Source organism: Corapipo altera, unplaced genomic scaffold, assembly GCF_003945725.1.
Source record: "Corapipo altera isolate COAL_440 unplaced genomic scaffold, ASM394572v1 255, whole genome shotgun sequence".
Lineage (NCBI taxonomy): Eukaryota > Metazoa > Chordata > Aves > Passeriformes > Pipridae > Corapipo > Corapipo altera.
This window is the reverse complement of record NW_020884929.1, coordinates 3,457,158-3,472,371: the sequence shown is the minus strand read 5'-3', so window position 1 is coordinate 3,472,371 and position 15,214 is coordinate 3,457,158. Positions and strand designations below refer to the sequence as shown.

Below are 15,214 nucleotides of genomic sequence, written 5' to 3'. Positions count from 1 at the left end.
GTAATGCACAATATACTGCAAATGCACTAAAAGCCAAATGTGCTGCTTGAATTATCAGGTGCATTTTACTCTGCTGGATAAGTTATTCTTTTTGAGCAGGTGTGCATAAATGGCCACAAAAAATACCTGATTTATTATGTGACAGATCAGCAGTGTAAATTATTAATGCCAAATCATTGTCATGTTTGTAATCATTTAGATTACTCTAAAGTTAACAATTCAGTTAAATATATAAAAATGTGTTTAAAACTTTTGTAATTTACTTATGTAAATTCATCTAAAGCTATGGAAGTAGAAGGATTTTTTAAGCATTTACTGGAACTTGCTAGTTAATAGCTTATTTTTTATTATTAAAGTCTGAGAAAGTTGACATACTATAAAAGTATTTATAGCCAAGGTACTTTTTTTCTCCCGCTTTGAATGACCCTAGATCTTGCCAAGAAGTACATTTGGAACTGATTTGTTTACAGAACTGCCAGAAATGTAATAAATCAGGACAATCCATATTGGAGCTGTTGTTGGTTTGAAAGTGATGTGTTGTATGAAAAATTTTAACAACGCAAAAAGCAGGGTCGTGGGACTGCAGGTTCTGTCTACTGCAACTCCTGTTTTGCTGAGCTGATGTAGTTCATGGGAATGCTTCTGAAACAAAATGAGCTTTCTCTTAATGTTTTGGTACTTCTTTTCCATGAAAATGACTTATTGTATGGGGCAGGGTTGAAAAGCAAGTTTACAGGATCTTTGTTTGGAAATGTAAAATGACCTCAGTTAGATAGATATTTGGGGCAAAAAATCCAAGGCTTTGTCTTCCTTCTTCAAGCTGGCAACAAGAATTTAAGACTTCAAAAAACTATAGTTCTATCTGTGAGGCCTTTTTTGAATTATTTGCTTATTATAGTATGGCATGGTGCAGTGGTCAAAATTAACAACCTATTTCTGTCCAAAAGTCTGTTACAATGGCAGTTTGTTAATCCCAGTCCTTAAAGAGCATTTCATCCCTGGAATGTGTGAAGGCCTGTGTGAGTGTACTGTTGTACTTCTTGGTATCCAGACTTACTTTGAGATAGAAAATATAGAATCTCACTTACAAGGAATACATGGAAATATTGCAGAAAAAAAAACCCAAACAATTTTTAGCTTCCATGAACATACAGCCACTCAAATAATTTAAAAAATGTTCTGAAGTCTTCTGAAATTGTTTTACCTGTCTGAAGTGCTTTGATATTTCGTGTGTCTCAGGTAAGTACAGATCAGGGTGATATTTTTAGCCCTAATATGGAACAAAGTAATCAGAGGATCATAGACTGGTTTGGAAGAGACCTTAAAGATCCTCTAGTTCCAACTCCCCCACCATTGTCAGAGACACCTTGCACTAGACCAGGTTGCTCAGGGCCTCATCCAGCCTGGCCTTAAGCTCTTCCAGGAATGGAGCATCCACAATTTCTCTGGGCAAGAATGCAACTTTATTTAAAGGGAAAAAAACCCAAACACACAAACCCTTCCTTTTTCACTTGTTTTATTTGGAGGGCTTGGGTTTTTATATTACATCCGAAATTATTTTATTTTCCCACCCATTTTGGGAAGCAAAATGAAAATTGCTTTTTCAAAGAACACTTGCTAGATAAGAATGTCTTTTGCTTTTGAAGCACATGTACAGGGACTGAGGCACTTAAACAGTTATCACTCTGCAAGTTTTCCTGGGAAGGCTGGGAGTCAGGAGAGGTGAAGTGTAGTCATTAGTCAGGCAACACTGAACATCAGCTGAAATCCCAGGGGGTTTTCTCGTTGTGGTGAAATGAAACAACTGAAAAAACACTTGAGTAATGTAAAAATAGAAGTAGCTTACATTGCAGGTATATAGTAGAAGGAAGGATGTGGGCAAGGGATTATGTGTGAGATTTTGTGAGCAGGGTCACTTGTGACTAAGCACATAGAGAATGAGTTTGCAGAGCTCTCTGCCTGTCCTCATTTAGCCAAGTGACAGGTTCAAATCAGTGCTGGGAGAAGCAGAGCAGTTCAAAGGAAGGTGAGTGAACAGGGTTGTGTATTTGCTCCAAATAGAGCAAAACAGAGCTTTTCCCTATGCACATGAGCCAAGCAAAGGGGCGCTTGTCTCTAATTACAGCTCTGTGTCTGCACATGACTGTGAATCCATGCACCAAGCAATGCCCTGTTTTTAATGTTATTTTTTCACTCGTGTATCTTCTGAAGGATCCTGACCTAGAAACAGCCTTTCATTTCAAGTGAAAGCTTGGGATCTGCAGAGTTACAGGGCACTGTCTGTTCTTACTCAGCAAAGTTTTTTATTTGGGTTATGTGCAAGAATTAAGGGCTTTACAAAGTTACATACAGAATATTTTAATAAAATACATAGTAAATAGATGAATTATCCCATTCTGCAGGTCAGGTTAGGACGTTACTTGAATTTGTGGCACATGATGGTGGATAAAGATGGTTCTTTTGAGAGCCAGGAAAAATAAAAAAAAGAGCCTCTGGAACAAATATCCCCCCCAAAAATAATTATTTTCTTTCTCCTGGCCTTCTTACTCAAAAATCTTTGAGTAGTCAATCTTATTTGTGTAGTCTTAGCCTCTGAACTGACTGTGCAAATCCTCTCCAGGGAAGAGAAGCATGATTTTATTTTATGTATTCTATTGGTTTAGCCCTGTTCGGTTTGTAATGCTTCCTTAATTAATAAGGGAAGCAGAAATATTTTAGTAACACTTCCATAGCTTGCTCTCAGTTCTGATCTGTTGTGTTTGTACAATGCTCGTGTAGACTAAACAATTAACAAAGTGAGCTTAATGGGACATTCAGAACTTCTGTTGAAGCCACTGGGAAACAAAAAACACAGCTCTGTTATCAGCCTGAATTTACTGTCAGAACAAGCTCCCAGACTGAGCAGTTTGATCCATAGAGTGTTCAAAAGCAACGTTCTTCAGAAGCTCACTTAAAATTATTTGTTCCGTGGAGATAGGGCCAAAATTGAATTGAATACATTGATCTATGGTTGCTTTTCCTTCTAAATGATTTAGAAGTTCAGTAACTGCTTCGATTGGAAAAGCAAAGTTGGGTTTTTTTCCTGACTAACTGAGCTGCCTGTAAGGAAATGTGTGCAGTGCGCTCTGGAGGATGGGATTGCAGCCTGTCCCTGGAGGAGTGAGGTACAGTTCTGGCCTGAAACACAGTTGTCGAAGCTACTGTGTCTGTGACCTCTGTGGTTTTCCCGTGGCTTCGGGAAAAGCAGTGTTCAAACACTGTAATGTGTCCCTGTAGGGTAGGTCTTCATCAAATGCTTTCCTTGGCCCTACCAAAGCAAATGTTTGAAGCGGCAGAGATAACCATGTATCCATAAAACTATGTCTTTATTCCTCCTCATTCCCGAGAGTCTTACGGCTGCTGAGGTGGCCGTAGGGAATTCTTTGCACGTGCTTCTAAGAATAGTGTCCTTTGCTTCAAGAGGGGAGGGAACAGGCACAGTCTGCATGTATGAAATAATTTCCCTTTTTCCTCTGAAGAGTAAACAAGGTGGAAAAACAATGAGATCATACAACTATGAGAAAACCTGTTTCCTTATACAATGAGTCACCTACCAAAGAACCAGGGTGTTTATCTAAAACTCAGTCCTCACTTGAAAAAAGTAGGTAATTTTTGGTGCACAGTGACCTAAAGACATTTAAAACTATTTTTGAGTGTCTCTTCTATATCATAACAGCTTTTGAAAGAAACTGTGGTGGTCAGGTTAGCGTTTTATATACATTTCATCATGCACACACAGCAGGTGTGAATAACCTCTTCTGTAATTAAAATAATAATTTTCTTAATATAAATAACTGAAAATCATTTGGAATTCCTCTGTTAACCACATCGGAGAAGGGATTATTCCTTTAATAATATAATAATACTTAATAATTTTATTTTTGTTGTAGTTCTGATGGTTTTGCTTAGGTATTTAGTGTTGTCCAAGGTAGACACACGGTGCCTAATTCAAAGTGATTTTCAGTATTTTCTGTGTTAATAGCACATATTTCTTCTTATAGTAGATGATGATCAAAATGCATCTATTATCAAAGTTTTCTCCTGTTATTACTATTTTACCTTCACAATGTTTACAGGAAGAATATCGTATCATGGGTGTTCCCCACCCAGTCTTTTATTTACTTTTTTTTAACACTGAGTTAAGCAGAACTGGATCAGAAGTAATTATAACTTTCTTCCCTCCTTATAGGTTTTCGAAAAATAAGTCTGGATGACCTTCGAAAGGCTTATATTGTGAAAGATGTGCAGCAATATATTCTGCATCGTTTAGACCAGGAAGAAGCCCTGAGACAACATCTCACAAAAGAAACAGCAGAGATGCTGAATCAGCTTCACATCAAAAGCAGTGGTTGCTTTTTGTATCTGGAACGTGTCCTAGATGGAGTTGTGGAGAATTTTATTATGTTGCGAGAGATCCGTGATATTCCAGGAACATTAAACGGCCTCTACCTTTGGCTCTGCCAGAGACTTTTTGTGAGAAAACAGTTTGCGAAGGTCCAGCCCATTCTTAATGTAATTCTTGCAGCCTGTAGACCCTTAACCACCACGGAGTTGTATCATGCAGTGTGGACCAAAAACATGACGCTGACGATGGAAGACTTCCAACGCAAATTGGATGTCCTGTCAAAAGTCCTTATCGATGGCCTTGGAAATACAAAAATCTTGTTCCATTACAGTTTTGCAGAATGGCTGCTGGATGTAAAGCACTGTACACAGAAATACTTGTGTAATGCAGCAGAGGGACACAGAATGCTGGCAATGAGCTACACCTGCCGAGCAAAGGATTTAACACCATTAGAAGCTCAAGAGTTTGCATTGCATCTGATTAATTCAAATTTACAGTTAGAGACCTCAGAGCTGGCCTTATGGATGATATGGAATGGCACACCTGTCAAAGACTCCCTGTCAACCTTAATTCCTAAAGAACAAGAAGTATTACAGCTGCTGGTAAAAGCTGGTGCTCACGTCAACAGCGAAGATGACCGCACGTCTTGCATTGTCCGGCAGGCTCTGGAGAGAGAGGACTCCATTCGCACCTTGTTAGACAACGGAGCGTCAGTAAACCAGTGCGATTCCAATGGGAGAACGCTCTTGGCCAACGCAGCGTACAGCGGCAACCTCGATGTTGTCAACCTGCTGGTCTCAAGGGGAGCAGATTTAGAGATAGAAGATACTCATGGGCAAACAGCACTTACCTTGGCTTCTCGTCAGGGACACACGAAGGTTGTCAATTGCCTGATCGGATGTGGGGCCAATGTCAATCACACGGATCACGATGGCTGGACGGCACTGCGGTCTGCAGCGTGGGGAGGGCACACAGAGGTGGTCTCTGCACTCCTTTACGCGGGAGTCAAAGTGGACTGTGCGGATGCTGACAGTCGAACGGCGCTGAGAGCAGCGGCGTGGGGGGGACATGAAGATATTGTGCTGAATCTGCTTCAACACGGCGCTGAAGTTAATAAAGCTGACAACGAGGGCAGAACGGCGTTGATTGCGGCTGCCTACATGGGGCACAAAGAGATCGTGGAGCACCTGCTGGATCACGGTGCAGAGGTGAACCACGAGGATGTGGACGGAAGAACGGCTCTGTCTGTCGCTGCACTCTGTGTGCCGGCCAGCAAGGGACACGCCTCGGTGGTCAGCCTGCTTATCGACCGCGGGGCCGAGGTTGACCACTGTGACAAAGATGGCATGACCCCACTGCTGGTGGCTGCTTATGAAGGACATGTGGACGTTGTTGATTTGCTTCTAGAAGGAGGAGCTGATGTTGATCACACAGACAACAACGGTCGTACACCGCTTCTGGCAGCAGCCTCCATGGGCCACGCTTCAGTTGTAAATACTCTCTTATTTTGGGGTGCAGCTGTTGATAGCATTGATAGTGAAGGTAGAACAGTTCTGAGCATAGCATCTGCACAGGGTAATGTTGAAGTAGTACGGACTCTGCTGGACAGGGGGCTAGATGAAAATCATAGAGACGATGCAGGCTGGACACCTTTGCATATGGCAGCTTTTGAAGGTCACAGGTTGATATGTGAAGCTCTTATAGAACAAGGTGCTAGAACAAATGAAATCGATAATGATGGTCGTATACCTTTCATATTAGCTGCACAGGAGGGTCACTATGATTGTGTGCAGATGTTACTGGAAAATAAATCCAACATTGATCAGAGAGGCTATGATGGGAGAAATGCTCTCCGAGTTGCTGCCTTAGAAGGTCACAGAGATATAGTTGAACTACTGCTCAGCCATGGAGCAGATGTGAACTACAAAGATGCTGATGGCCGGCCAACACTTTATATCTTAGCGTTAGAAAACCAGCTTACAATGGCTGAGTATTTTTTAGAAAACGGTGCAAACGTAGAAGCAAGTGATGCTGAAGGAAGAACAGCACTCCATGTTTCCTGCTGGCAGGGCCATTTGGAGATGGTACAGGTGCTGATAACATACCATGCTGATGTGAACGCTGCAGATAACGAGAAGAGATCTGCTTTGCAGTCTGCTGCATGGCAAGGTCATGTGAAGGTAGTGCAGCTTCTCATTGAACATGGAGCTCTGGTTGACCATACATGTAATCAAGGTGCTACTGGACTCTGCATTGCAGCCCAAGAAGGGCATATTGACGTTGTCCAGATATTACTGGAGCATGGTGCTGATCCAAATCATGCTGACCAATTTGGGCGCACAGCTATGCGAGTTGCAGCTAAAAATGGACACTCTCAGATTATTAAATTACTGGAAAAATATGGTGCATCGACTCTGAATGGTTGCACTCCGTCTCCAGTACACACAATGGAGCAAAAACCCTTACAGTCAGTCTCTTCTAAAATGCAGTCCTTAACAATGAAGTCCAATAGTTCGGGGAGTACTGGTGGAGATATGCAGCCCAGTATGCGGGGATTATCTAACGGGCCTGCGCACGCCTTCAGTTCTCCTTCTGAGTCCCCTGATTCTACAGTTGACCGTCAAAAGTCATCTTTATCAAATAATTCCCTGAAAAGTTCCAAAAATTCCTCTCTCCGCACCACGTCCTCGACGGCGACTGCTCAGACAGTGCCCATTGATAGTTTCCACAGCCTGTCGTTCACGGAGCAAATACAGCAGCATTCCCTGCCACGCAGCAGAAGCAGGCAGTCCATTGTTTCTCCTTCTTCCACAACTCATTCCCTGAGTCAAAATCACAATTCACCAAGTAGTGAGTTTGAGTGGAGCCAAGTAAAACCTAGTTTGAAATCAACAAAGGGTAACAAGGGAGGGAAAACGGACAACTCCAGCAAGTCTGGGTCAGCTGGAAAGAAAATAAAGCAGAGTAGTTCCTCCCAACCCAAAGTGTTAGAATATGAAATGACTCAGTTTGATAAGCGAGTACCTATTGCCAAATCTGGCCCAAGCATGCCACTGAAATCAATGCCGGTAGAGCCACAGTGCAAAATTTTGGTCCCGCCAGCTCAGCAGGAAGTTGGTCGATCTCAGCAGCAGTTCCTGATTCACCAACAGAGTGGAGAGCAGAAGAAGAGGAACGGGATTATGACGAATCCAAACTACCATCTCCAGAGCAATCAGGTTTTTCTTGGCAGGGTTTCTGTCCCACGAACAGTGCAGGATAGAGGGCATCAGGATGTACTGGAAGGTTATCCTTCTGCAGAAACAGAACTCAGCCTTAAGCAAGCCTTAAAACTTCAGATTGAAGGTAGCGACCCAAGTTTCAACTACAAGAAGGAAACACCATTGTAAAAGGTAACTTACCCTGTCACAAAGGAACCAAATGTCTGTATTTCATCATGTGCATTTAAAACATGCTAAATAACATTTTATTATCATTTCTCTTCATAACTGCTTTCATAATGAAAACCACAAATGTTAAAATCTTAAACTGGCAACTATTTGTTTTGCTGTCACTTAAAAGCATCAGCTGTAGAGGAATTGGGTCACTGTCATGTTTTCTGTTGAATTCAGATTGCTCAAACTGTGCCCCCACTGTCTTTGATATGTGAATAAATAAAAGAGCAAATTTCACCTAGCATTGATTTCGAATTTTCAAACATAAGGATTGATGGGAACTCTAATATGTGGTATTTTCAGATATAGTCATTATTTCATTATTTACAAAAATACTTTTCAGTAAGCTTCTGAAGGTTCTTATAAGTTACAGGCAAGCACTCTTCTGAATCACGGTAGCGCAATTATCTAGAAATTAAAAAGTAAACATGCTATTCTTAAACTTTGATTTTATGTTTCTGTTACTGAAAGGTAACCCTCCTATAAAAGAGGTGGCTTTTCTCAGAGGAAGATTAGAAATTATATATGGTACCAATTTTCAGACCATTCTGTAGTTCTAAATCAGTGGAGGTAATTTAGAGTTCTCACTTTCTGTCCCATACGGAATTTTAAACTGAAAAAGTAATTATAAGTAGCTTTTTTAGACCTGAACTGTCAGTGAGTAAGCTAAAATAGTTCTATTTTTCTCCCTGTTCCTATTGAGTTTAATCTTTTTTAGGGTATTTGGAATGTGTTAATAATTAATATATTTTCTATTTGAATTTCAGAGAAGCAGTGTCTGTATGATATGTACGCCCTTCTCTTGTTGCTTATTTGCTTATTTCTGAAAACTTTTTTTTTGTGTAAATGCAGCATTTTGGACAGCTCAAACTGCTGCTCCTTAGAACAGGAATGTTCTTGCCAGCTGACTCAGTTCTGCTGCAGGTCATCACACGCTGCGTGTTCTAGGACAATTGCAGGTGGTGCAGAATCCACAAATGGGAAGTTTTCAGCTGTCAAAAACACACAGATGGGAGTTTTCCCTAAGTGTCCTAGAAAATGATTTCACTTTAATGGAAGAAGTGTAAATGTAGCTGAGGACCCTTGTGAGTTGGAGAGTATTAGAATATTCTGCAGGACCCTAAGTTGGGCTTGGCATTTTGGTTAAATTAACATATTTGAAACAATAAAGTGTTTCAAAAACATATGTATTGCAGCCAGCACATTTGTAAAATGCAAATATTAGCAAAGGGTCAGATGAGCTGTAGGGCAGGAAGAAGGGACGAGGCAGCACAGCAGGAACCAGCATAGAAAGGAATCATCAGCTAAGAGAGAATGGGCCCTAAATCTTCTTAAAAGTTATAAGCATTTCAGATTCCCACAGTTGTAAATCATGCCCAGACAGGATTTAAATTGTAATTTTTTCCTGCCTCCATAAAACATCAAACCATGTAATTAAGAATTGTATTTCCTAACTCTTATGTACCTGCATCTGATGTTCATTGCTTGCTTTCATGTTACACTTTATTGTAAATCCATTGTTTGGTTCACCTGGGAAGTGTTGATCTACCTGACCTGTCATCAAAAAACTAGTTTTGATGATTTTTTCCAACTTAATTGGTTTTAAAATATAAACAGCACATAAAAAAAATCTGAACAATCTACACATAACTTTAAAATTGGGTTTTGCTTTATCTGGAACAAATGGTGCATTACTGAAAATTCAGGGGTTTTCTCTGTGAAGTTCTTGGTTAAGAATAGCATTTAGCAAATGGCTAAACAAAGGAGTACAAATAACCTAATGGTTCCTTTTGCTTTTTCTCTTAACTGTTTTTCATTGCTTCATTGTAAAGATGGAAGTTTAAAACAATTTTGTGTGGATTATGAATTGCTTGGCACAGGCAATAATTTACCTCCTCTTTTGCCAAGTCTCAAGCACAGAAACTGTAATTTCCCTGACCGGTTAATAAATTAGTCACCTGTGGAGAATCCCATCAGAAATACTCTACGGGAGCACCAGAGGAATGGTTTTCCTTCCCTGGCTGCTGCTTCCGAGCGCTATTCAGGAAGCTCTCCTGCTGTGGGGACCTTTGGATGGCAGAGAGCACAGAGAATCAATCATGAGATTTGGGTTAGGGAGGAAGCACTTTCCATCATCAGGTGGTTGTTGTGTGCTTTAAACTTTAATTAGAGATGATATAGCTCCCTTTCTGACGATACTGTTTGTATTATGGACTATTTCAAAACTTAATGTTTTTATTTTGTCCTTCCAGGCCAATTCCATGATGCTGTGAACAGAAGCCCTTCTGCTCCAAAAGATTTATCAGCTGGCTGGGATGAAAGCATATAATGCTTATTTAGTGCACCTAGAAATTCAAGAATGTGATTACTACAGTACAGTTACCTTAATTACTGTAACGTGCCTACATTTTCAGGCTGCCTTCTCAGTATAACCCTCTGTGCTTCGAAATTTTATTTTGTGTACTTTGTATTTAATACACAGAATGAGCACTTTTTTTAATTGCAGAAAGATATATGCTGTATTTCCCTGACCACAGCTGAAAATGGTAAGAACCAGGAATTCTGATTTCCTATTCCAGATCGCTTGGTAGAGGTGCATGTGCCACAGTGAACTGTGTATGGAGAGGCAGTGCTTTTTGTATTTATTTTTCTGTAATAAGCAAAGAAAATAAGCAAAGAGTTTGTCACATTTGCATTGTTGTCCTGTATGGTCAGTTCCCTGTGTACTTCAAAAAGTTCTCTCCAGAATTACAAGTCTCGTAACAGTATTTTATAAATACTGTACTTGTTTGTTCTGTCTGTGTAATAGCTGTTCAGTGGTAGCAAAGGAGTCGGACTGCAACCATCTACAGTGTCTTTGGGATTTTTGAGAGGCAAAAATCCACCCTCTGGTACTACAGCACCAAATCTGGATGGCAGACTGGGACCACTGAAAGCAATAGGTGAATTTTCTCTTGGACACTTGGTCTTCAATAGCCTCCGTTATTGTTACAGTAATGAGGTAACTAATATGGGTATGTTTGAGGTGCTAAAGGTCTGATCCTGCTTTCATGTATATCTTTATACATTAGAAACAGCTCTTTCTTTATTCCAAGGACTGTATTGAGAATGTCAGTAAAATAGACGGTGGAAAATGCAGACACTTTGTTAATGGGGCTGAGGGAATATACAGCCGGAGTACGGTGGAAAAGCACACAGTCAGTGACAGCGTTGCCTGGGGAGTACAGAGATTACTGAGTTAGCCCTGTCCTGAGACAATAACTCTTTAAAGCACAAACTTGTATGAATGTGGTTGCTGCTTCAGGTGGCTCAGGTAGAGCCAGTGTGAGTGTCTCTGTACCTGGAGCTTGGTTAATCAGCAGTCTGGATAGTCCATCTACAGATAATGGAAAGCTGGTTTCCCGCTCTTACAGCAGAAGAATTTTACTTAAATGAAAGAGAGCAAAGTCAAGGTCATTGCTGTGAAAGTGAACAGTGTGAAATTTTTCCTTTGAATGTGCACACCTTACTTGCACAGTTCTGCAAGTGATAAAATAAAACTAGTGGGTTATTTTCTCCTACAAATGCAAGCTATATTCTACTATTCACCATTACACAGCCTTGCTCTTTAGAAAATAAGCCTATTTTTGTACACAAGTATTTCTTCTAAAGGCTTAGGTTTCATCTTTTTCATACTCTAATTCTGATCATTCCAGAAATAAGATGATAGAAAGCTGAGGTTATTTTTCATAGATGATTAATTAGATCCTTAAACTTCAATAAATGGCCCCTGGATGTAGATGTAGCGCATATTCTGAGGCACTAAAGGGCTTCATGTCTGGTTATTGTGATCCAACCGTCATCAGAACATTTTTTTAAATCTTGCACCTCCATTTTTATTTGCTTGCTACTAAATGTAAAAAGAATCTTTTATAGTCAGGCATTGAGCATATAGTAAAATTAGATGTTAGAAGTTAACACACGGCAATATTGGTTATTCTGAATGTTTCATGTATTGAATTTCTTGTCCCCGTGGGACAATTATAAATTAAACATAACAGGAGTCTGGCAAAATGGCCTTAAGAGGCTCAGTAAAGAGAAAGTACCAAAATGTTTTCAGCAAACTTGTTCCGAACCTCAAGTGTAGTACATTTGCAATACTGTGCAAGAATACGACTTTTCTTAGTTATTACATGTATGTTTTGTTCTGTAGAAAGGGATCCCTGATTGCCAACATTTTTCTACTGACCTTGACTGTCATTGGGATTATATTTATTTAATTTTATTGTGTTGTTATTAATTGCACCTTGTGGACAGAGGACGTAAAAATATGGCCAGTTTCACAAGGGGCCACAATATATAGATAGATAGTCTGGTGGGTTTTTTGTGAATAATATTTACATTTGAAGCAGTCGCTGGTGAAACCCTCCATCCAAATCAGCAGAAAGTAGAGCTGTTGAAAATGTTTCCAGAATGACAATTCTTCCACACTTTGAATATCACTCTGGAACAGAGCATGGATTGCTTTAAATCATCCACTTTCTCAGAAGGTCTGCGCAATTCCATGTTGCTGTTGCGTGTGATTTTTAGCACCACCGTTTGTGAGGGTTTTGTGTGCCAAGCAAAGTTGCGTTCCCCACGTTGTTCCCTCTGCTCTTCCATTTTGTGTCCGTACAGTGGAGTGGAGGCGAGCGGAGGTTCAGAGCTGTGACTCAGCACGGTTTCTTTTGCCAATGTAACAATTCTCACAGCCTAAAAAAAAACCTGAATAAAACATGAATCCTCTTTTTCTCCATCCCATTTCGCTGGTCCTTCCAAGATCACCTCCACAAGACGTCTAAAATTCTTGATGGGAGAACTAGGGAAAAAGACTGTTTTGTGGACATGGATGTCAATACTGTGTGCATGTGGAAAAATACGTCAGAAGAGAAATGCATTAAGAGATACAGAGGCACAACTGATGCATTTTTGTCTTCTCTGTGATCAGTATTGAAAGCATTACCATTTCTTTAAAACTAAAAAGGTATTTTCCCTCCTCAGTTACTCTGCTATGCAAATGTCTGTTATGCTTAATACTCCCCATCTGAACTCCTCAGTTAACTTGGTTTGCAGATAGACTGGTTTTTTCCTGGAGTGGGTTGTAAATAGCCTTTAATGTACATTGAGTGAATTTCACATTGTAAAATTTTTATTTTATTCCTTGTATTATATTAAGCGAAAATCCCTGTGTATATTAAAGTGCATAATAAATATATTTGCTTTTCAGCAGACATCTGTTTTAATTTTTCTACCTCATTTCCTGGGACATTTCAGGAAAAGGTTATTAAACTTGATTAACATTTGTGTAATACTAAATGAAACATTATGTATGTGTCCAGTAAACAGTCCAGGCTAGCAAACCTCAGACCTCAATGTTAATTCCTATGACCCTGAGCATTTGCAGGAGAAAATTTGCTGGGTGTCCTTCTGTTTAAAATGACTGTTATATACTGTAAAGACCAGGAGGGCAAATAAATTCACTATTTCAGTTGCTATAAGTCCTTTACCACTTCAAATGGATTTTGTTAATTATCGCCTTTATCAGTGTTACCCTGTAGTATTTTCAGTTTAAGCAAAAGCTCTGCTACTGATGGTGGCTACTCATTTTTCTTGAATTTGTTATTAGAAAAGGCAGGAGAGAAAAGTTTTCTGGTCATTGCAATAATCCCCTTTGCCCTTGTGAACCTGTCTCACTTCCACTTTGGATTATAAAGGTGCTGTGATTTCTCTGCAGAGAGTTGTTGAGTGTGAAGGAAGAGTTCAGCTGTGCCTTTTGCAAATGATGGTTCAGGTTTACCTCCAGGTGTTTTCATTCACACAGATTTCAGTGATTGGTGGGCATGGATCAACTGATTTCTAAGATTAGGAGAATGACAAAATTGTCATTAATTGTTGACTTGTTTTCTGTGTATTTCTGTTGTTTCTCTCAGCAATTATTGACCCTCTTTGTTAAGTTTTCTATATCTGAAATGACAAAGTATGAGGAGCGTTAATTCAGTGGCTATTTTTCATTGAGGCAAAGAATCATTTTCACTGAATTAATCTTTGAGTAACTTCTATTATGTTTCAGATACAGACATTTTCTTCAGATAATCACTGTACTAATAATTAAATAAAATTGTCCAACACCTGTTTCAAATCTCTTACTCTGTGGAATATAAACAATCACATTGAATAGCACTTCACATCTTCTGGGAGATCTTTACTACAATTTGATTTGTATATTACCAAGCAGTACCAAAATGTATTTTTCAAAAAAAAGCTGAGACTAGTTGGCTCAGTCAACTAAAGCTTTTCAGTTGGAGGCCCTTTGAGAGACAGCAATGACAATTTGGCATTGATCTAAATCCTAATCATTTTATGCTACAAAGAGTCACAGAAATAGGGTATGGGACTGAGAAATCTACTTTGGCAAATCATTTTATTAAAGAAGTCTCCAAATCTATATGTAGATAATATAAACAGATTGAACTTTAGGAATAAATCTAATTTGCTGGTGTCCCAGAAAGACCAACTGTTCTCACATCTATTCTTACAATTTTATATTAGACCTGTGAAAGCACAGAACTACAATTACAGGTGGAGTTTAAGCTGGAGAAAATCAGCTTCTATTGGACTCCTGTGACAAAGTCATGTGTCTTCAGGAATAAAGTTGGTGTCCTGTCATTTTTTTCAAATGGATTAAGAAAACAGTAAAGGATTTTGTGGTTTGGTTTGGGACATTTTTCCCTTCACTGTGCCTCATTAGTTCATCTTGGACTCCCCAGCCTGTTCTGTACTTGTCTCTTGGGGCTTGCTCAGGTGTTTGCACAGGGAATTGGCAGCACTGTGGTAGCTTTCAGCTGTTAGTCATGTGTATCCTTGGAAAAATGGGAGATGGGGAGGAGGCTGCAGGGAACAGCTGTGCTAGATAGAGCTAATCAGAAAAATAATTGCCACTTCTTTGACTCTGGAAGGTTTAAAGCAGTTGCCTCTGGTTTAAGGTGTGGGGTTTTTTTCCATTGAAGCACTAATTCAGGCTTTATGTCTGAACCATGAACAGCTGGATGGCAGGAGGGTGTTGGATCTCTAGGCGGGTGACCCTGCAACACTCTGTGTTTTATTTGGAACTGCCAGAGAGGGCAGGAAGCTTTTAAAGAATCCTTTGCAAGATGTTTGGTGCCCTTCTCCAAGGAGCATGCCAGCAAAGGAACCTCCTGGTTCCTGATGGCATTACAGTTTTCTTGGTGAAGTTGATACTGTGAAAACAACAAGATTCCAGAGAGGAGAGTTTGGGGGATAAAACAGAATAAGCTATGGGGGTTTGGTGTTTTATTTCCCCCTATAACTTCTTTGATGTAACTTATTTTCAGTCTCATTCTTGTAGGGGGAAAAAAAA

General features: G+C 39.8%; 1 protein-coding gene across 1 annotated transcript in view; it reads left to right on the top strand.

Moving 5' to 3' along the window:
- ANKRD50 (ankyrin repeat domain 50) overlaps positions 1-11,563 on the top strand; it is a 39,511-nt gene extending 27,948 nt beyond the window's left edge. The window contains exons 4-5 of the mRNA XM_027658905.1: positions 4,229-7,776; positions 10,071-11,563. Of these exons, the coding sequence (XP_027514706.1) occupies positions 4,229-7,773 (3,545 nt within the window). The 3' untranslated portion in view covers positions 7,774-7,776; positions 10,071-11,563. The remainder of the gene's footprint in view (positions 1-4,228; positions 7,777-10,070) is intronic.
- Positions 11,564-15,214: the final 3,651 nt, after the last annotated feature.